This window comes from Musa acuminata, chromosome BXJ1-8 (genome assembly GCF_036884655.1).
Source record: "Musa acuminata AAA Group cultivar baxijiao chromosome BXJ1-8, Cavendish_Baxijiao_AAA, whole genome shotgun sequence".
Taxonomy (NCBI): Eukaryota; Viridiplantae; Streptophyta; class Magnoliopsida; order Zingiberales; family Musaceae; genus Musa; species Musa acuminata.
Window position 1 is genome coordinate 42,573,904 of NC_088334.1, and position 22,232 is coordinate 42,596,135.

Genomic DNA, 22,232 nt, shown 5'->3' on the forward strand with positions numbered 1-22,232 from the left:
CCAATTAAAATCACCGATAGGCAGTATTTTTTTTTACTGAAAATTCAAAATTTATAAATGTGATATATTTTCATGTACAGAGATCATATGTATCGATCGATGGATTATAAGAACATAAAGAAAATTGTCTGTTAGTTGTTAACATCCAAAATTATATGATAATACAAAGCCAAGAGAGTTGTTGGAGTCCTATAACCAAGTGGACTGCTAGTATTCATCAAATGCAAACGCCATCTCCTCAGACAATGAATTCCTCAAGTCCACGAGTACTAATCACATATGCACTCAATACATCATGTGATAATGTGAAATAGTAAATCCAGCATTAGTGAAATTGAACTGTGATGGTCATTGCAACCAACCAAGCATAAACAATGAGTAAACAATAGATACATCAATAGTTAACACCAAGCAAACAACTATATCATCTTGCACCAACAAATAGTCACAAGATCAAATTCTACACATGAATGAACTACAAGTTGGAAGGATGAAGTTGCCCCCGAACTGTTTCAATGGACATTTATTTGAGCAATTCCATGGGCATCGGTGGCATATGGCGTACTTCATTGCTTGATTAACACCACAATACAATGGATTTATCTCTGACAAATGAACAGTTTTGTGACCTAAAACTCACCCATAGCATACACTGATTCATGAGGCGTAATCAGCATTTTGCTTGATGTGATTCTACTTTCAACAAAACATCTAGAAATAATTAAGTTCACATGAAATCACTAAGCCACATGAATCAACCAATTGAAGGAGTATGGGACTCAGCAGCTTTAAGAATGCAAAAGGCAATAAAAATGGCACTGAAATTTTTAAACCAAAACATCACATTGCAGCGAAAAAGAGGACATATAGTGAACTTGTCGAGGGATGGGAAAAAGCACCGTATGCATCGTAGAACTAGTCCAGTTTTATTCTGTCCAGTTCACTGATCGTCTCCTCAAACTGCAAGATATTATCAAAGAAAACCAGACATAATTAGAGTGTAAGTCCTATTAAAATTAAAAATGTTGCTGCAGCAAAAAAATAAACAAGGTAGGCAGCAACAACAGCACCAGTGGATAACAAACCTTTAAGACTTGGCGCAAAAAGTAATCACTATAGCGCTTTATTGGTTTGGACTCCACGACATGAACGATGTCCTGTATTCAATTTACTAATTCTGAGAAATGTTTGAGAAAAATGGCTTGTCAAACTACACTCAAGCAAGTATTCTTGGTATTCAATAAGAGAAGAAGACGAGAATGGTCCACACAACTACAAGACCTCAAGTTTTATCTTTGCTTTAATAGTATATATCCTGCATTTTCTCTTTCAATTTAAGAATCCACATATCCTGCTCTCTGCGGCATTGAAACTCCAGAACCACAGTTCTAATAAAAAGCTTCCAATCTTCATTCAAGCAAAACATGAAGACGATACCAACTATTTACAGGAAAGGTTAGGTTGCCCACCGATCCACAACTTACCTCACTAATATAGTAGTCCAAATCTGCATTAGGAATGATCTTCCCATCACTATCAACTGCATGCATCTTGTGTTTGTATGTCATCAAGATGGTTCTGTCAAAAAAATTATTGCCAAGTCACGAAATTAGTACGGATGAAAGTCAATTAACTCAGATTGGCTATAAAATGCTTGAATCAGAACCATTCCAGAGCTTGCAGCAATGATAAGCATATGCATAACTGAGTCTATAGGTATAATAGCTTTTCTTTGAATAAAATTTACCAGTTTGCAACACAAACATCAATGTACGGACCTCAAAGTGGGTTCATCCACCTCCATATATGCAGCAAGTTTCCCAATCGATATGGTGGAGTACAACTTCAAGAAACTGCGGACACCAGACAGCAACTGCTGTTGCTTCACTTCATAAAGAAACAACTTCAACTGAAGTCTGTAAGCATCCTGATTTCAGGGTTCAGAAAATTAATTATGATGTTCAATAGAATACTCAATAATAGATTGTTATGTTGAGCTAATACTAGATAAGCATACACATGCTGGTAACTGATGCAGTATACCACAGAAACAAGGATGGAATCAAAAATCAAAAAATATAGCACAATTTTGGAATTTAAAGTTGCATTTATATGAAAAAAAAGGTTAAAATAGACTTACTATATTTTTAAAATCAGAAGGCCAACTTGGATGGATTACTTGACAACCAAAAGTAAGACTTACTATGAATAGTAAAGGTGATGTCCACCTGACATATCAATAGTTGCAGCATTTCTACAAATGAAACGACAAAACAAAACCGCCAACCAACATAGGAAGCGAAATGAAAGAATTTACCTGGTTGTAATTCGTAAGAGGTTCCTCCAAAACTGGAGCTGATGGAGTAATGAATTTGGGGCAGGCATATGTGAAAAGTTCATCATACACAGCATATGCTTCATCATCATACCTCAGCATCTTTGTCATCTTCTCATTGTACTTATCCCTCAACTGTGAATTCACATTCTCTTCAACAAGATTGATTTGCGGGCACAAAGAAAGGCAAATAGCCAATAAGGCATACATCTGTTCATTTTTCTTCAGTATCTGATCATATTGTGGCGATTTCTGATGATACTGCTTGAATTTAAGAATATACAGTAGGATCTTATTGAACTCACGAATTGCTTCAGCATACCTATCAACAAGACGGTAAAAGGTGAGCAATCTACTGGGTTGTATTGGTAGACCATCATGCTGATACTAAAAAACAAGCAGGTATGGAAGACACAAGGTAAGACAACAACAACAACAACAACAACAATAACATCAATAAGCCATAATGTCCAACTATTTTGAGATCAGCTACATGGATCTTTTCCCTTCATTAAGCTCTATGATACAATATCTCTAGTTAAAATAAGAGCATTCTAGCCTCTAGATAACATAACAAGGTCAACAAGAAAGTAAAGAAAATCAACAACATTCATCCAGAAACCGATCAAAGAGAATAATGCTTTGCAATGTGGGAACATTAACACTTAGACAGTTGGCACTAAAATTCTTAAAAATATGAGAAGGACATAACAAACAACAAATAAGCATATATTTTACAAACAAGCCAAACATGCAGTTTGGTGTCCCCAGTCCTATTAGTTCAAACCAAAAACATGACTGGAATTCATCGAGCAACACATTAAGCCAGAGCTGCTATGCTCAGAACAAGCTTATATCGAGTAGTGTTCTTCAGCACAAGAATCATTTAAATGAAATGCACAATGATCCTTCTTCCTTCAAAAATACCAGCAGGCATTATTTATATCGATGAACTAGCCACTTCCTTACAGCAATTATATTTCAGAGTGTTGATGATGCAATGATGATGTAGGAATTTTTTCTAATATTTGCAAACACTAGGAAAAAAATATGGTATTTGACAAACTGACCTCACAGAACAAAAAATGAGAGTCTATCTGCACAGTAAGTCCCTAACTTTAACAATTATATGGAACTATGTTTCATGGCTCAAAAGACCAAAGCAGCTTTAACCTCAAACAAACCAGTGAAACACCTGTACTCAATGCGCTTAACATTTAGATAAGACAGTTAAAGTGATCCTACATACTCTGAAATTAATTTTCTTGAAACTGAATCAGGCATGTGAAATATAAATCCTTGTAGAATTCTAACCATAATATGGTCCTTGCAAGAAAATTAAAACATCATTAGTTTTTTATAATCCATGGTATTTGTTGAGGTCCAACAGTAAAGGAAAGAGGATCGAGATGGTGCATTCATACTTAAATGTGACCAAACAGTAGGGCCTTTGATCTGAGATGAGCAGCTAATGGGCCTTTGATCGAGGTACTTGGGGTTCATACTGATATATTTTATCAATCTGAGAATCCATCAACCAAGAAAGTGAAATAACTCTTAAAATATAGAAGAATGTACTAATCCTTGATTTTGTAAAAAATTTCTCATTTTTCAAAAAATATTCCGGATTACGATACCAACAAGGTAATGTTCATGTCACATATAACATATACATATATGAATATTAAAAACAGCTTCATAGCTGCTGACCACACTAATGGCTTAAGAAAATTAAATAATTGGCTAAAACAACCAAAACAATACTATAATCTGGTGTGTGGAAAAGGCATAGGAAAAAAGCCAAAAAGAAAGAGAAAATGAATATCAACAAGACTAAAGTTTGTTTTATCAGAATGATGCAACAATGAAAGGTTAAAGAGCTCCTCACCTCCGTAGCATTAAGTTTGCAAACCCGTAGTGATATATGGTGGATATGTGACTCCCAATCACAACATTGTAAACACCTTGTTGACTAATGTCGATCGGAGCCAAACACTTTAACCCGGTATGATAATCTCCCAAAAGGCAATGGACCCTCAACAGCCCAATCAAGCTGTAATAACCTAACATTTTTAGCACATTGCTGGTTCCACCTTCATAATCATAACCATCAGTAGCAGTGAATTGTTCTAGGCCTTCTTTCTCCCTTTCCAAGGTTTCAATGATAGCTGATTTCTCCACCAGAGCTTGCAAGTAATTAAGCACCCCATACACATTCCATGCCTATCAACAACAAGTATTACAACGGACTAGAGTTTAGAAGTGAGGCATCAGAAAAGAAGATTGTACAAAAAACTATACAAAACAGAACCATGGCAATGCATATCAAACAAGCAAAGATGCAACATGCACAAGACCTGGCAGGTTGCAAACGTCTGTCATGGGGAGCACTACAGCAAGTGATGACTAAGGCATTAGACACTGAAAAGAATCAAAACCAAAAGAAGTGGATAATGCACCAACAAATGTGTCAAATAGAACCACAGAAGTGCATATCGGAGAAAAGCACAGACACACCATTCATGTACAATATTCTTAACAGGCACAAGACCATGCAGATTGCAAATGTTTGTTACAGGGAGCACTACAGGTCTACAGCTAGTTATGACTAAGATCACTGGGAACTACAGAACATTAACTCCGTAAAAAGGAGAACCTAAATGACATCAGAACAAATAAATAAGCAAGGAGATGAATCAATAACTAATATCCTAATTTCTTTATACTTGTGCTGGGTCCATATATTTGTTACATCATTGTTGCTTGTAGTTTCTTAATACTAATACCAGACCCATATCCAATGCAATTGTTTTTTTCCTACAAGTCTTATCTAATCATAAACTCGATTGAATGGGTTTTTAATTGAAGATATACCATTACCGAAAGAAAGAAATCTGCTTTCCCAGTATCAATTACGCTCCGCATCACCATAAGAAACACACGGAACTTACTATTGCACAACATCAAGATCGAAACTGTGTCGTGTGATAACAAACGGTAGAATGTAAACAACGCATCAACAAATAAAAAAGAAAAAAAAGTTTCCCCGCAAAATTACCTGATCGTACTGCTGAAGCAGCTGCAGCTCCTCCTCTGTCTTGCTCTTGAGCTTGGCCCGATACTGGCAGTATGACTGGAACTGGTAGACGAACTCATCCACCATATCCCACAGCCACTGGTTGGGAAGCTGCATGTTGACGACCCCGTGGAGCACGACTCCGAAGAGGCTACAGTAGTTATCCCACGACTCCACCCGCTGCCGACCCGTGGGAGAGAGCCGAGCGTAGACGTGGCGGAACCACATCTCGCGGTATAGGAGACAGAAGACATGGTCGTTGTCGACGTAGGGGGCGATGGCCTCGACGGAGGGCCAGGGGTTGTCTCGGAACATACGGTCGCTGAGGCGCTGGAAGCTGCCCTCGTACATCTGGTGAATCTCGTACACGTTCTTCTCCCGGATGTGGCGGTAGAGGTGGACGACGAAGGTCTTCACCGAGTCCGGCACGAAGTTGGGGTCGTAGCTCAGATCCGTGGAGGCGCCTCCATGGCCGGCCGACGGCGGGCGCCCGTACCGGGACTCGAGGGAGCCGTCGTCGTAGTCGTACGAGCTCGCCATTCCCCCGATCCGATCGATCGATTAGGGTTGCGCTTTGTTTCAGTTTCGCAGGGCCGGTGGAGAACAGACGCTCGTGTTATCGTTTCGAATAGGATCGAGCAGGCTTATCAAGACCGTTGATTTTGGATGTTTTATGATTGATATAGCATCGACGGTGATGCACTGAGATGGGTAAGAGAACCGTGAGATCTCGCATCGGAAGGCCAGAAATCGAGCGTGTTGCAAATCCGATCCGAACCCGTTAAGAGTCACAGTGTACGTATCCCTTCACCTTTCCATATCTTCGCAAGCCTCAACGAAGGGAAATGGTTAGATTTGGCTCGGACTGCTGCAAAACTTACATCGACGGACGTATTCGATAAAAACACTTCCGATACTTAATGTCAGAAACAATAAGTGAAATGATGGAGAAGAAAGAAAAAAAGTGAAATGAATAATTTTGGACAGACCAACTTTCCTACGAGAGAGGATTCATGCATCAGAGGCCACCTTTCCAAAAGTGCCTTCGTGATTCGTTCATTCCATCTTTGTTTACGAATGTGCATCATCTGCCTATTTTTGATTCGAAGACACGACACTCGTAGAATTAAGTTAGTTTCCGATCCTGAACGCCGAGCCGATCCCGAAGACGGGCCCACGGCTTTGTAGCCATCCATGCCGTCGAATCCTACGTAAAATCACATCCTACGGCCATGATCGATCGAGATCCGATTCACGCTCCCCATTCTGGCTGTGGCCCGCCACTTATTACTGCGTTACGGTGGAACCACACTCCCGTTCACTCCCTCTCGGTGTACTAACTCGTGCAAACTACGTGTCATATATTTGTCCCATGAATGATTGCCACGTAGTGTGTAATTATTTTAGTTAATTTCGTCGGGGTAATAATTACTTCAACCCGATGCTCCAGCATACGGTGTCGGCGGTGGGCGTCCACAAGCGCGCGCTCTTTGGCGTTCGAGTCGTCTCGTCGATCGCCTTCTTCCTTCCTCCTCTCGAGATCGATTTCGATCGGCGGAAATCCCACGGGTGAAGTCGAAGAGACGCACGTTCTCGATCCCTCGGGCTCGATCTGATGGCGGCCGTTCGAGTGACGATGGACGTTGGGAGCGACGCGGTGGCGGTCATCACCATCCGCAACCCTCCGGTTAATGCTTTGGCTCTTCCGAGTAAATCCCCATCATTTTCATGTTTCTCGTCGTTTCGTGGACCTTCATTGTTGATTTAGTTGTTTTTCCAAATATTTGGGATCTTATGGTCCATTTTGATCTCCATTTGAGGGCTTATTAGTTACGTTTGGTGATTAGAGGATTGCCAATAATATTGGTTACATTCTTGTAGTCGTTGCTGGATTGAAGGAGAAGTATGCGGAGGCAATGAGTAGGAGTGACGTCAAAGCAATTGTCTTAACCGGTGAGCTTCTGATGCTACGTTTGTGCCTTGTTTTCTGATGTTATTTTACGTGGCAAATGCAGACTTAATATATTTGATAATTCATCATATATGTTTTTTGAAAGGATTATGATTGTTTTTTACCAGTTACCAAGAGAATTACATAAATTGACTATCTTGTTGGCTTCTGAAACTTATTATCTGGATGACCTACCAACTTCGAGATTGGCGAGGTGAATTGCCCCTCGATAAACGTATTATACTCCTTATTCTAGATTATTGGTATCCAGATCTTGAGAAGGTCTGGGTAACTGTTGGCAAATTTCTGAGACCGGATGTTTCATGAATGGACTAATATGCTTTCTGTTCTAGGCTTCACCTTGTAATGGCTTCTGATCTCAGTATTCAGTGGTGGTTTTACTCATCTGTGCTCGGTCACGGGGACTGATTTGCATGGTGATGCTGATTTTAATGGCTAATGAGCATCTTTAGCTTTTGGAAAATTTACATTGTTCTGGATCTCACATAGGATTTCCGATTAATTTCTAAGTGGTTGCTAGAAAATGCAAGCTGGGATGTGTTTTAAGAACTCTGAAATTGGAACACTGCATAATGCTTATTGTATGTTTTCACATCAGGAATTGTTTTTGTTAGTCAACTGCAAAATTAGTAAAGAAAATTCATGAGTGGTCATCACAAGTGGAAGGAATGGTTTGTTATTTGAATGGTCGAGTGGTTGTTTCATAGGTTTTGAAAGGAAGAGAAATAAGAACTTGATGGGTTTCAGACGTAAGAAATGCTATTATCATTGTAGCGGTAAATTTTATTGATTGCCAAGCAGCAAGGTTTAAGTTGGAATTATCTGATGTGTATGACGTTTGACATTCCATGGCGCCAAATTGGTGCATTTACATGCATTATTTAGTTCATAAAAGATGCCATATATTGGTGCATTTAAATTATATTTCTCTTATATGTGGATCTGATGCCATCCCCAATTTCTTTTCTGACAGGGGAGGGTGGCAAGTTTTGTGGTGGTTTGGACATCAATATTTTTGCTGCTGTTCAGAAAACAGGCATGGTCCTCAAAGGATGCAAAATTGTTAATTTGCTTGTTTGATAGTCTATCATATAAGATTTGCAATTTTTTAATTAGTGCAACTGTTACTTGCAGGAGATCTGTCACTGCTACCAGATACATCTGTTGAACTTGTGGTCAATGTTATTGAAGGTTTGTCGCCACTATGAGTTACAACAACTTATCTGTTTTAAATATTATGTATACTCTTGCTGGAAAAAAGAGTACTTGGCAGTCCGATTGGACATTTTCCTGCATCTGATATGTATTCTTTCTTTCAAGGGCTTAAATTTGCAAACTTTATTGGTTATGCAGATGCTCCAAAGCCTTCTGTTGCAGCCATCCAAGGGCTTGCACTAGGTGGTGGTCTGGAGCTAGCGATGGTTCGTGCTCTTTATACCTGTTGCACTTCAGCTGTCTTTCTTTATAATTACATCTTCACAGAACCTCCATCAAGCACTTTTAAAATTATTCAGGGTTGCCATGCACGAGTTTCTACTCCCGAAACTCGGCTTGCATTGCCAGAATTGGCTCTTGGTGTGGTTCCTGGAATGGGAGGTGATGACCAACTCATGTGATTCTAAGAATATTCTAAACTATTCATATTTTCTAGAGGTTTCTTTGTATATTCTAATTGTCTTGTCTCACTGGGACCTTATTATCTGAAAGGCACACAACGTCTTCCAAGGCTCGTGGGATTGCCAAAAGCTATAGAAATGTTGCTGGTTAGTTTATTCTTTCCATTATCAGTGCAGCCTGACTAATCTATGTTGCAAGTTAATCTTGATTTTGTTTTGTTTATAATATCCCTTCCTTATATGTCCAAAAGAATGCCACTAGGAATACTTACAGTGTTAATATTGGTTTTTATACATTAAAATCATGTCTTTTAAAGCATGCTGACAAGTTTTAATATGGTATGTCCTAAACTGTGCTGAGTGGTATTGCAATCCTTGATTTAGAGTTTAGAGTCCACTTTGTCATCATGTCAGCCACTTTTATGTTCTCTTGAACCCCCTTCACAAACAAACCCATGTGGGTTAACTATATTTGGTCTGTATTTGTACGTGTTTGTTGCTTTGTTGTAACAAACATTATTTTGTTCATTATGACATTATATTTGATCTTTTGAATGTAATACCTTTTATGTTGGTCTAGATTATAGTTAATTAAGTGACAATTACTAAATATTAAGCTAGCATTCATAATTGACAGTTTTTTTTACTTTTCTGACACTTCAATGCAGCTATCAAAATCAATTATTGCCAAGGAAGGGAAAGAATACGGTCTTGTTGATGCTATTGCTTCACCTGAGGATTTGCTGAAAACATCACGATTGTGGGCTCTGGAAATTGCAGAGCAGCGTAAACCATGGATCATTTCACTTCATCGGACTGATAGACTTGGTTCTCTTTCTGAAGCTTTTGAAACACTGACGGCTGGTAGGCAACAGGCTAAGAGGATAGCACCTAATGTGCCACAGCACCAGGCATGCCTTGATGCAATTGAGGAAGGTATAAATTTTGGAGGATATTCTGGTCTTCTGAAGGTATGTATTTCTTTCTAGTTTTTGATGAAAGAACGTATTGAAGTTGTCAAGAATTACATAGAGTCCCATGCAAGAAGCCTGTACCAGCACTTGCTTTTCTGCTATATTATGCCATCACTAAATCTCACTAAGTTGATTAAGGGCCTGTTTGTAATACTTATCCCATGGATTTAAGTACAGAAACTTAAGAATGGTGCAGAATCATTTTTTATAATTTTGTTATTGTTTTCTTCAAAAGTACATTTGCCTTGCTTCTTAACTTATAGGGCATATAAATTGTTTGGTCCAAAAGGTACTCCCAAAAATTCAGAATTATTTTCAGTGATATGATCATATTGGATACATGATCCTCCAAGAGTCCTTCCCTTCATCCCTGGGTGGACCATGGATAGGGTTCCCATCCTTTATGTTTTTTATACACTAAAATTTTGGCATAAAAGCCAAAATGCCCTAGTTGGTCCTTTACTTGCTAGGGAATGCTCACTTCCACATGTTATGAACAAGTTGTCCATGGTTTACTTGTGGAATATTTTACAACAGTATCATATTATTTGAAAAATATTATGTTTGTATAAAGAAACAAGTAAAAGGTAAATTCTCTCGAAATTTTTGACTTCCAACGTGCAATTTAACGTGGAAGAAGAAATTGTAACCATATTATGCAGTTGATGGGCATAGATTTTGTCCTGCTTATTCCGTAGTAATAATGATCTCAAGTCAGAGGCATGTTATATTTTCATAGTTGATGAAATTCTGGCATTCTCAGAGTAAGTTAATATTCAGGCCAAGGTTTTATATTGACTATCAGTTAATTTAGTTAAAGAGACTTTGTACTAACATGAAAAACTCCAGAAAGTTATGATGTCACTAAAACTCAATTTTCCTTATTTTAAAAGGAAAAATGCTTTTACAAACTTCCATAGGATTGTCAACCATTGATATCATTCTTTGCCAATTTGTTTTAGGTGCTCAATTTCTGCTTGTAGCATTGTGCTCTAAAGTTGATGTCCTAATTTCAGGAAGCAAAGGTTTCTAAGGAATTAATTTGCTCGAGTACTACAAAGGGGCTTATTCATGTCTTTTTTGCTCAACGTGCAACATCAAAGGTAATTATACTTCACGTTTTGAATTTTATTGTCCCTTGTTTAATATTACTTCTTCTGAATTGTTGGTATATCGTCTATTTGTAGATGAAATATGTTTCTCACCTTCCTTTTTCATTAAAGATTTGATATTCCAAAGACAAATGTGAACTGAATATGGAACTGCTGATGCTTTTGTTGCTGTTAAACAAAATTTGCACACGGAATGAGGTGGCATGAGCCAAAGCAAAGGCATATACCTGCCTTTTGATGGGGTTTTACTTCCAAAACAACTGATTTTGTGTCGTCTCACTATTGCTTTTCCATACCTAGCATGCCTTTTGTGGCTCTTCCTAAGAAGGTTGAAGCCGCCTTCTATCATGCTTTCTGAAAAAGCCTTAGCCTTCATTCTGAGGTCATTAATTTTTCATCGAAGATGCAGATAGAACCGAGTAGAAGTTTAACACCATGGTATTTAGCTAGTTATAGAGCCACCATCTTTTGTCAGATCAGATAAACAATGTTTGTTTTGTACTATTGAATATATATCTTTCTCGAGAATGTTTCTGAATGCCTTCTTAGAATTTGAACTGCAGGACTTTGGCTTGAGCAAGTCCCTTAAAGACCCTGAGGACTTCTTAGGACTTAGAATGGAGCATGGTGTTTTGAGAAGAAAGATGAACTGTGACATGGCTAAAGCTTTCTTATTGAAAAAAATATATTTCATCAAAAGTAGGGTGGGCATACTTGGAGCCTCAAACCATAGCTTTGATGACCAAATTCGTGTTTGTAATTTGTATACCATTTATCTGATATTTATGTAGTTATCTTAACATACAGAAGATTTTGTGGAGTCATCAGGTTTCACCAAAATGCATATCCACTTGACTGGAATCTTAGCACTATCATCTTTAAATCCTCCAAGAGCCAGTTTCTTGTTGTACTCCAAAGTTTGTACTAACAAACAGACCTTCTGATTCCTGGAAATTGGCCTGGTTTTTATTGCTTTGCCTACAATATTTTTTTACTTGTCTTCCAGCTAGCCTTTGTGATACTTTTGAAGTTTTTAGATATATCTCTTTTGTCCTTATGCTTCCTTGCACTCTCTGCTGCCTTTTGAAGTCCAAATTTTAGTGTCTAGATGAATCAATATCTAATCGGATTTATCTTCTTGTTAGAAAATTCAGTAGTGTCACATAGGATGTCTTTTTGACACACTCGAATAAAATGAGAAAGAGAGAGGAGCGGGGTGTTGCAGAATAGTTACTCAATGGATAAGCAATTCTGAATTTTTGACATAGTGTGAGCAATGTGCAGCAAGAATCATTGATGTCATTTTGCATCTTATTTTTCTGTGATTTGGATAGTCTACTCTAAATGAGAAGACATATTCATGAAACCACGTAAGATATTATTTTTAAAGAAAAATTCTTAGTTTCCCTCTACTTTTTGATACTGAATTTTTACTTACTGCAAGTAGACTTTACTTGAGTTAGTAACTCATTTGAGTTCTATGAATTTCTTTTATGCGTAATCTTTATTTGCATGGACCAGGGACAGATATTGGATATTCCTGTGTGCCTCCAAGGGTCTAGACTCTAGTTCATTAATTTTCTTGTGAAAACATCCACTTTGTATAGGTACCAAACTGCAGCAACTTAAAATGAATTCTATTATTGTTATTAAGCCCGATCCTCAATTTCACGGTGTCTCCAAGTGTCAGATTCTTTGACTTTCTGGTGAAATATCAGCTTTTTCCTATACATGCGCAGTTCAGCAACTTAAATGAAGTCTATGAATGTTAATAAGCCAAATCTTTGGCTGCAAGGGTTAGGGATATGTTTCAGGTGTTCGCATCCAAGCCTTGGATCCTTTCTTTTAGTTTACAATATGGACGTAAATCTGTGGTGTACCAGAAGTGATATTATATTATACTAATATGATTAGGTTAAGAAACTTCAGAATGCAGATAATTTTGTTTCATTTTCTTTCATGACTCGGATTTTCCATAAGCAAAGAATCTGGATGTGTTTCAAACTTAAACCTTAATTTTCTAGATATGATTAATTTTCTATCATTTAACTGTCTTTGGCAGGTACCTAATGTTACTGATGTTGGGATCAGACCAAGGAAAATAAAAAGAGTCGCCATAATTGGTGGAGGCTTAATGGGTTCTGGAATAGCTACTGCCTTGATCTTAAACAATACACCTGTTATCCTCAAGGAAATTGATTCAAATTTACTGCAGAAAGGACTGAAAATGATAGAAGGTAAGTTCATAGTGATTAACCTCACTTCAAGTCCAGATTTCTTTTTCTTGTTTCTTTTTCCCTTCAGATGCTGGGAAAACCATTAATATCGTATAATTGCTGCAGATATAATTTTACTTGAGGATCATTTATTCATCATATTTTATTATATGATGTATACGTTAATTTCATGATTCTAAGGAAATTGTGCTTACGTTAATTGTGGCAGCTAACCTTCAAAGCCTTGTGAAGAAAGGGTCGTTTACTATTGAAAAGATGAACAAGGCACTGCCACTTCTAACAGGTGTTTTGGATTACTCAGAGTTCAAGAATGTCGATATGGTTATCGAGGTTACTCTTCCAACTCCAAAATTTGTTTTTGGGCTAGAATATTGTAATCAAGTTGAAATTTTATTTTGAAAATTTGAAGCTTATGATATACTATGGTGAGAAGAATATGTCCTTTACGGCTTTACCATTTGAAATCAGTAAATGATTACCTGGAAGGTATCATATAATTAGATGGAATTTGGCCATAGATTTAATAAAGTTTGCCTGTTTTTGGCTAGATTTAGTGCAACTACATAACAAAATTTGGAAAAGAAAGTCAAGCTCAGTTTGTGGGATGTTTTTGGAACTTCTATTCAAGATCTGTCATCACCGGTTTAGATCATGGTGTCAGCTTTTGCCCAATAGATAGAAATGCAAAATTTAACAAATATAAGTACACACCAGAGTTCTTCTGCTCAAGTTTCAACCTATAGATTCTTTCCACCTACTCATTTACATGCAATAATGCTAAGCATCTGTTGAAACTTGAAGGTGACTCTTCTGTCTAGTGCTTGGTGTCCTCAATAAGTATCTAGTGCTTGCTAATCCTTATCCCCACTAGCAATATAAAAAAATGGTCACTTAAATCCTCAATATTTCCCCGGCATCCTTTCAAATTTCTCCTCACTTTGTTATCTCATTTCCATAATGTTTTCCTGCACTGCTTTCTTCCTCATGATTGCGTCTTTTGTATTTCCTAACAATTAAATGACATCATTCTCTTTTGATAGCTACATCAAAGAAGAAATTACTACTGCTTAACCAATCATTACTCATTTGGATCATCCATCTAGAGGTTTATTCACTACGTTTGAAAAAAAATCACACTGAAAAAATCAGGGTTTTTAATTTCGAATAATACCGCCCGGTACGGGCGGTATGTACCTGTCCAACAGTATACCAGTATGCGGACTGCCCGCTACCGAGCGGAATGCTCAATATTACCCTATATCGGACGATACAAGGGTATATCGGACGGTAATGATCGAAATTTTGATCGTTACCGTCCGACACAGCTCGATAACAATCGATTTTGACCGTTACCGATCTGTAACAGTGCTCCAACGATCAAAATGACCATTGGAGCCCTTTCTCATGGGTTTTTAAACTCATCTTCTCCCCTATTTCACTCTCACACTCTCTTAAACTACCTCAAACTTATTTTTTTCTCATATTTGCACTCTCATAAATTTTACAAAACAACGATTTGTGAATTGACAATTCAAATAATTTTTTTGTAGATATTTCAATATTTACAGAAGAGCAATCCATAACGGACCAAAATACGAACCTTGCACAAGACTATTTCTCAAAATCCGAAAAAGATATATGATACTATTTTTATCTAATTTATATTGGTTTTGCTAAACTTATACTATTATTATATTTATTTCTAACTTAAAAACTCTATCCTAACTTTTTTTTATTTTTAGATATTTTCGGAAGATTTTACGTCTAAATTAGATATACTGCTTAGTACACAGTACCGTACCATACCGAGCGAAGCTCAAAACTTCGGTATGGTATGAAATTTCAATCATTGGAAAAAATAATATTTTTATGTTTGATAACCATTTTAGTCCTTGTCAAAACGTGTAGGAAAGTTGCTTGAATTGCAGTCAGACATAGATTGACATGGATCATAATTTAATTCATCAAATTTCAATTATGTTTCAAGTATAAAAAGTTAGGGTCGAAAGTGTAAATTTACTATATCAGAATCATATGGATTATGTCATGCTAGATCCAAGTACATTATGTATGGATTAGTCAAATTAATCCCCAAAAACTTTAAGATCTAGCGGTTAAAATGACATAAGACTGGAAGATAGAAGTTTGGGTGGTGATTGGTCCTTGCGTTGCTGCAAAGTTCGTTGGTGGTGTTGCAGTCTTGCTTTTGATGATTGCAGGGTGGTCTGTAAAGATAGAATTGGACCTCTTTACTCTGGTTTTCTTTCATCTTTGCAGGTCATGTCCTGGTCTGCTACTCAGTGACGAGAGCAGGTGGACAGGCTTCAAAAATTCCTGCTTTCCTCCTTTTCCAAGACCTTCGGATGGTTAATTTATTCCAGAAGTGGATGAATTGGTTGATTCTGTCTGACTTCACCCTATATCGCTATGATTGCAAGGGATTGCATAATTCTGATCTGGGATGAGCCATTATGGGCCTAGATCAGCCAATTTTTTAAACCATGCTACCTTGATACCACCTAAGTTTGAAGATTTTTGTATTCTCTTTCAAGACAATGCTTTTCAGCCATCATGGCCAAACAAACTCTTTTGGATATGGTTATTGTTGTTGCTAGTATCTTCTAACGTTATATAATCTAGTACTAGTGAGCAATTATGGATTCTTTCATTGTTGCAATTTGCTAACTGCATCTTGAAGGCCTTTATCATTTTTTCTTTTCTTAAGACTACTCTAACAAATTTCCTCTTTTTGTAGGCCGTTGTTGAAAAGGTTTCACTTAAACAGTCAATATTTGCTGAAATTGAAAAAGCTTGTCCTCCACATTGCATTTTTGCAACCAACACATCCACCATTGATCTCCATATTGTTGGTGAGAAGACTCATTCTCAAGATCGAATTATTGGGGCACATTTTTTCAGGTCTGTGACAATTTTCCTGCTTTAGCATGTAGATGAAAGAGAGGAAGGTTGAAAACAACATTATTAAAAGAAAAGCAAAAACCTTGAGTAAAAGCATGAAGGTGGAAAAGAAACATATTTTTGAAGAATAATTTAGTAATTTACATCAAATATTTTACATTTTTTCGTTGTGTTGGATAATAATTCTACCCTGTATTATCGAAGTGTGCTATACAGATCTATGTCTTTTACTAGGTTTTCAAGTTTCTATTTGCTAGATCTGCACTAGCTCACTATGCCAAGTTGGGAAAGGGTCTCATCTTCTTTTGGCTTTGATAAAAATTGAACTTTCAAAGGTGTAATCTTGCATTAACTATTCTACATTTCCTTGTATGTGTTGAAATATAACTTTAATGTTGGAATTGTTTAGTAGATTAATTTTTAATATATGTCCGTGGCTATTATTTAAATGCCAAGTTGTGCTGGTTTACGAGATTTTCACTAGCTCTGTTAGGCCAAGTTGGGAAATTACCACGTAATCTTTTGGCCTGGATAAAGAATGGGAACAGGTTCTGGATGCCTTTAGTCGAAAACAGCTGTGGACTGAAGTTCATAATGCAACGCCAAGACCCAAATTGTGCATCAATTTTTCTTATCGGTTCCCACATAGATATGCAAGATCCTTTATACTTCATCATGAACCGATTTTCAGTTTTGGAGATTGCAAACTGACCTGTTTGTCACAACCTTGCCCAATTCTAATGAAGTTGGTCTAGGATTAATCTGGACCACCTCACATCCTCATGCCTGAGCTTCAAGTTGTGTCACTGACAAAGCTCGTATTGTATTTCAAGCTTTGGGGAGTCTGTGTTCAGCCTGAATTGGATCATTACATCTGTCTACTGGTTAGTTGCATGTTATAAAACATCAATAAGATGAAAGGCTGGTTGGATGATTGCACATGTACAAGCTATTTGCATATTATAGTGCCCCATTTGGAGTGCAAAAATTATTGTCAAAAGATATCATATGCAAAATAAATTGCACAAAGTGCTGTATTATTTGTACTTACATATATATATGGTTATATTTATTCCTCATGAGTGCCAGACTGCATCAAACACAAATTCATGATCATGTTCTGTCGTTTCCATAAAACACACATAGTGATTCTTGGATTTTATTTTTCATTGGAAAATCTGATTGTGTTTTTATTGTGGTATTGCACAGTCCTGCACATGTGATGCCTCTGTTGGAAATCGTTCGGACAGACAAGACATCTCCACAAGTGATCCTTGATCTCATGACCGTGGGGAAGACCATTAAAAAAGTTCCTGTTGTGGTGGGTAACTGCACAGGCTTTGCAGTAAACCGTACATTCTTCCCTTATACCCAAGCAGCACAATTCTTGGTTAATCTAGGTGTGGATTTGTTTAGAATTGACAGAGTAGTCAGCAGTTTTGGCATGCCAATGGGCCCTTTTCAGTAAGTTATTAATGCATCTAATTCTTTTATTTCATCTTTAGCTTGAGCATAAACAATGACTAACAAGAATACATTAATTTTACTGTTTTCCCCTATTTTAGAAACAATAAAACTGTTCGTGTTAAAAAAACCATATTTTTAAACAGTAGTTGCAACTCGCAAGGGAACTATACTTTCTTTTCTACGAGACTATTCCTTTATTATACATTTAGTTCATGCCAAGACACAAGTATTATCCTTTTCAAAATAGCATAGTGAAATTTAACTATATATGTGTGTGTGTGTGTGTATGTATGTATGTATGTATAAGATGCATGTTTGTATTTAACTATTTATGCATGCAAGCAGGCCTACATGTATTATATAAAGATGTTGCATATAATTATGTATAACTTATCTATGTTATATATATTGAATATATATTAATCCTTCTGGTTTCTATCATGCTTAAATATTTTGGAGAGTTACATAATGTTCATAAATTAGACCTATACAGGATAGCAATTTGCCTTTGTAAAATAATATAATCAGTTATTATTCCAGTGTTACATCTTTTTGCCGTCTTGAACTGTTCAATTTGTCAAATGAACAGACTTCAAGACGTGAGTGGATATGAGGTGGCTTTGGCAGTGAAAGACTTTTTCGCTTCTACCTTTAGGGGTCGGACATTGGAGTCTGAACTAGTAGGATTGATGGTAAAACATGGACGAAATGGTACGAGTCTATCTTATTGTTTTTTAATGTTTTTCTTTCCTGTATTCTCCCAATTGTTCTTCGTATTCTCCTTGTTGTGGTATGTCAATGGGCTCTTTATTGACAGGGAAAAATAATGGCAAGGGGTATTATATATATGAAAGGGGACAGAACCCAAAGCCTGATTCCAGTGTGCAACCTATCATAGAGGAATGTAGAAGGCGTGCCAATGTTATGCATGGCGGAAAGGTAGTCACTTGCCCAGCCTCATCTATATAGTAAAGCGTGTATGTGTATTAATACTTTTTATATGTGTATACCATGAGAGTGCACACATTGACGTACAGCTCTTTAAAATTTTAGGGGGGAAATCATGTAATTTTAAGTTTTTGTCACATCGGATTCAGATTTCAACATTTAGTGCAAATCTTTTTTATGTACTCGTATACCATATTTACATAAAATTCATGGTGTTTTAAATAGACTTAAGTAGGAAGATAATTAAAAGAGCATATATTTTGGTGTTTTTATAAAATAGTTATTTTGCAGTTTTAGTATATTCTTTTGTTTTGTTTATGCTATTAGGTCTTTCACCTACTGTTTCAGAAATTGATGACAGAAAGCCTCATGTACGGGACATCTTTTGGCCTTGTACGATCAATTGGCTAGGTTGCTAGGCCTCACTGGTATCTGGCAGAACTCTGTGAACAGCCATTCGCATGCAAAGGTCTGGTACATGGTCCACAGATGCTTGATTCTCTGACCAATAATTTTAAAATAAAATTAACGGTATTGAATGCATAACCATGGTTATGTTAGAAGGCTATGAGATCAGATTTGTTTTCCAATGGGATCCAAGTCAGATGATATCCTTGATTACTAATGTTCTTTACTGCCGCGAGCTCTCTACAGTTAGTTGCACTAAGAGATGCATCGGATGGTATGGCAGGTCCAATCTGATACATCCAAGTACAGTTATTAGGAATTGATCAGAATGGACAAGAAACAAAGCACACCACAGAGAGGTGTGTGATGGAAAAGAAGATTAAACTAACTGAAAAAGTGGAAATATAAATAATTGGTGAGAGTCCAAGATGTTGTCATGTGTTTCATGTGTGCCTAAGAATATATGGTATTAAATAAAGTTGAGATGGAGGCAGGGGGCAGAATTGGATAAAATCTGCAGTCCATATATGATTTTTTTAATTTGATGGATGTGGAATTGGTGGCAATGGAAGAAAGGGCATTTTCAGAAGAAAATGTAACAGATCCAAGTGACAGACTCACTTTTCTCTTTATGGTAGATTGGTGTATTGGTATTTATGTGGCTGTATATTCCTGTGTATCATTTCCTTCATGTGACTGTGTAACTTAAATATTTTAATTGATGATACAAGATAAATATCTTTTTTTTTTTTCTGTAGCCTGTTACTCTCAGTGACCAAGAAGTTCTGGAGATGATATTCTTTCCAGTAGTGAATGAGGCATGCAGGGTCCTGGCTGAAGGGGTTGTGATTCAAGCATCAGATCTTGATGTTGCATCTGTTCTTGGAATGAGTTTTCCCAACTACAGGTTTGTACCTTTGAATAAAGATTACATTCTCCAAGCATGCTTCTATATATATCCATCCGTATGATCAGGAACCAGTATCCCATGGTAGGATTGTGTTGCTCCACTGGAGCTATTGCAATTTTATCCTATGTTGGTAGGGCTGAAAAATATGCTCTCATCTACTAATTACCAATGGTGGCACATATGGCAACCACTTTTGTGACCGTTTTCATGTTTCCTCACAAAGAAAAACAGAGGACCAGAACCAAAAACAATGCTAGATGTTACCGGAGCTTACATGTCCCACTATTCCTTTGTTAGCTGTTATTTTTTAGGGTTAACTTAATGTTCCTATTAACTTAATGTTTGATGGTGCCTGAAGATTTTCCTTTGCACACACTGGCTGAAGACTTGTGTGTTTAATCTGTGATTGTGCGCCCTAACAATTTGGTTTTATCTGAAGGGGTGGTATCGTATACTGGGCTGACAGTGTCGGGTCTAGTAGCATATATGAAAAGCTCAACAAATGGACAGAGTTGTATGGAAACTTCTTCAAACCGTCACCATACTTGGAAGAAAGAGCCATGAAAGGCCTGCCATTGGTAAGAAACTTCTCACTACCCTCTAACTTACATATGTTCCTGCTTCCTGAAGTAGCCATGATTACTTAGTGTCCTTGTACAATTTGCATTCACATGTAGTTTATTTGAAGTAGGAAAAGACAATGGAGCACGAACTTGGCATTGCTTCAAGCACCAGCCTTGGCATTGCACATGTTTCTTATTTTCCCCATTGTCATCAGTCAAAATTTTCTTCTGCAAAAGCTTTTTGCGAAGCCATCTTAAGTTGCATGATCCTAAAACCATTTTTGTAGAACAATGTCATATTATGCATAATGGCTTCCGGCTATACATAGCTTTGCTCAATAAAACACAACAAACTAAACGAATATCTTACATGTTTTTGTCCATTAAGAATTGATTTTCCATTTTTCCCTTTGCGTTTGAGTTTGTCGTGAAACTAAATCGAGTTCATGAGTCATCTCAAGAAATATCTCCCTCCAATGGGCAGCAAATGTATAGAGTACCTGTTGATCTTTTGAATTGACATTGTTGGAAGAAAGGGAATCCACTGCATGGTTTATTAAAACAGTTGCTTAGACAGCACTTGCTGATGTTGAACAAACCATTCATCTTTTCATCACTCTGCTTAGGTCAAACAGAGTGGACTGCTTGTTTACCAAATGTAATTTGCTCTGCACCTTTAATCACTCTGAAATCATTATCCTTTTTTGTACAGAGCATGCTGCATGTCGCGGAATCACCGCAAATGAAGGCTCGGATGTAACTCCGCGAAGACCATCGAGGTTGGTGAGTGCCACTGCAATTTCATTAGCTGCAGCTCTAATAAACAGAACAAGTACCTGATGATAGTTTAGGGATTTTGGTTAGCCAAACTACCAAGAATGATGCAGTAGGACTTAGCCATATTTATATCATCATCCCCTTTTCACAACCTTTGTGATGTTTTTTTTTTTCCTTTCGAAAGAAACATGCAACTTCTGTGTATTCAAAAACTGGGCAGGAAGATCTATTTTGAGACATTCAAGTTGGTTAATATATTGTTGTATAAAGTGATAGATCTTATGCTTGAGTCCACAAGTGAGCGTCGTATACGTCATTTAATGTAAAAAATAAAAATAAAAAACTGGACAGTAAGAGCACTAAGCTCCACAAAAAATTAGTAACTCCATGAGCCATAAGACTGGCAGACAAAAAAGTCAAGTAGGGGTTTAATGTTAGTCACAATTGCTTGCAAGTCTTTAAGGAATGACTTCGATGGGGCGCCAGACATGCAACCGCCACCGGACTAACAGTTCTAAGATCCCCGTTTGCCCCCTTCCAAATATCCAAAGCCAGTACATGGAAAGGTTGGATTAAACTAAAATGAGACCATTGGAGCGGTCATCACCCCCAAGTTAAGTACTTCATGGGAAAATTGCCAGTCTTGAGTCTGACACAAATAAAGGTTTGACCAAAGCAACCAGAAACCATTCCCAGTAATCTCCTCCACGAGCAATTCATCTAGTAGAAATTGAGGTATCTAATCTAATTGCCTACTGATAACTGATAGATTTCAGAGCCGAGTCCACGTATAAATGTCTTGTTTATCAATGTCCTCAACTTGAGTACAAGTAGAGATATCTAATCTACAAATAGATTAGATTTCAGATACGTATATTATCTCCTCCACTTGCAATTCAACTAGTAGAAGTAGAGACA

At 37.2% G+C, this 22,232-nt stretch overlaps 2 protein-coding genes across 3 annotated transcripts; one reads left to right on the forward strand and one right to left on the reverse strand.

The window, feature by feature from the left end:
• Positions 1-401: 401 nt before the first annotated feature.
• LOC103995051 (uncharacterized) lies at positions 402-6,032 on the reverse strand. The gene is made up of 7 exons (XM_009415541.3): positions 5,394-6,032; positions 4,224-4,558; positions 2,318-2,657; positions 1,779-1,927; positions 1,485-1,578; positions 1,086-1,157; positions 402-960 (listed from the first exon to the last, which is right to left on the reverse strand). Exons 1-7 carry the CDS (start codon positions 5,949-5,951, stop codon positions 916-918), a joined length of 1,593 nt encoding a protein of 530 aa, XP_009413816.2. The 5' UTR covers positions 5,952-6,032; the 3' UTR covers positions 402-915.
• An 829-nt stretch (positions 6,033-6,861) lies between these two features.
• LOC103995050 (peroxisomal fatty acid beta-oxidation multifunctional protein) lies at positions 6,862-21,596 on the forward strand. 2 transcript variants are annotated; one of them, XM_009415540.3, is made up of 18 exons: positions 6,862-7,098; positions 7,293-7,364; positions 8,357-8,419; positions 8,518-8,574; positions 8,737-8,804; positions 8,898-8,979; positions 9,091-9,146; positions 9,668-9,970; positions 10,990-11,076; positions 13,148-13,322; positions 13,531-13,652; positions 16,078-16,241; positions 17,451-17,705; positions 18,298-18,419; positions 18,526-18,647; positions 19,823-19,971; positions 20,414-20,552; positions 21,250-21,596. In XM_009415540.3, the coding sequence occupies exons 2-18, from the start codon at positions 7,328-7,330 to the stop codon at positions 21,295-21,297; spliced, it is 2,049 nt and encodes a 682-aa protein (XP_009413815.2). In that variant the 5' UTR covers positions 6,862-7,098; positions 7,293-7,327; the 3' UTR covers positions 21,298-21,596. The 2 variants fall into 2 exon arrangements, with proteins under 2 accessions (XP_009413815.2, XP_064935860.1); XM_065079788.1 differs by having other exon boundaries at positions 6,871-7,120.
• Positions 21,597-22,232: the final 636 nt, after the last annotated feature.

Bases quoted from the DNA above. Each gene is read 5' to 3' on its own strand.
- LOC103995051 (XM_009415541.3), bottom strand. From the start codon at position 5,951: ATGGCGAGCTCGTACGACTACGACGACGGCTCCCTCGAGTCCCGGTAC. The intron at 2,658-4,223 runs GTGAGGAGCTCT...TCTTGTTGATAG, and splicing joins GCAAACTTAATGCTACGGAG to GTATGCTGAAGCAATTCGTG. The intron at 961-1,085 runs GTTTGTTATCCA...AATATCTTGCAG, and splicing joins TTTTGCGCCAAGTCTTAAAG to TTTGAGGAGACGATCAGTGA.
- LOC103995050 (XM_065079788.1), top strand. From the start codon at position 7,027: ATGGCGGCCGTTCGAGTGACGATGGACGTTGGGAGCGACGCGGTGGCG. The intron at 9,147-9,667 runs GTTAGTTTATTC...ACTTCAATGCAG, and splicing joins AAGCTATAGAAATGTTGCTG to CTATCAAAATCAATTATTGC. The intron at 13,653-16,077 runs GTTACTCTTCCA...CTCTTTTTGTAG, and splicing joins ATGTCGATATGGTTATCGAG to GCCGTTGTTGAAAAGGTTTC.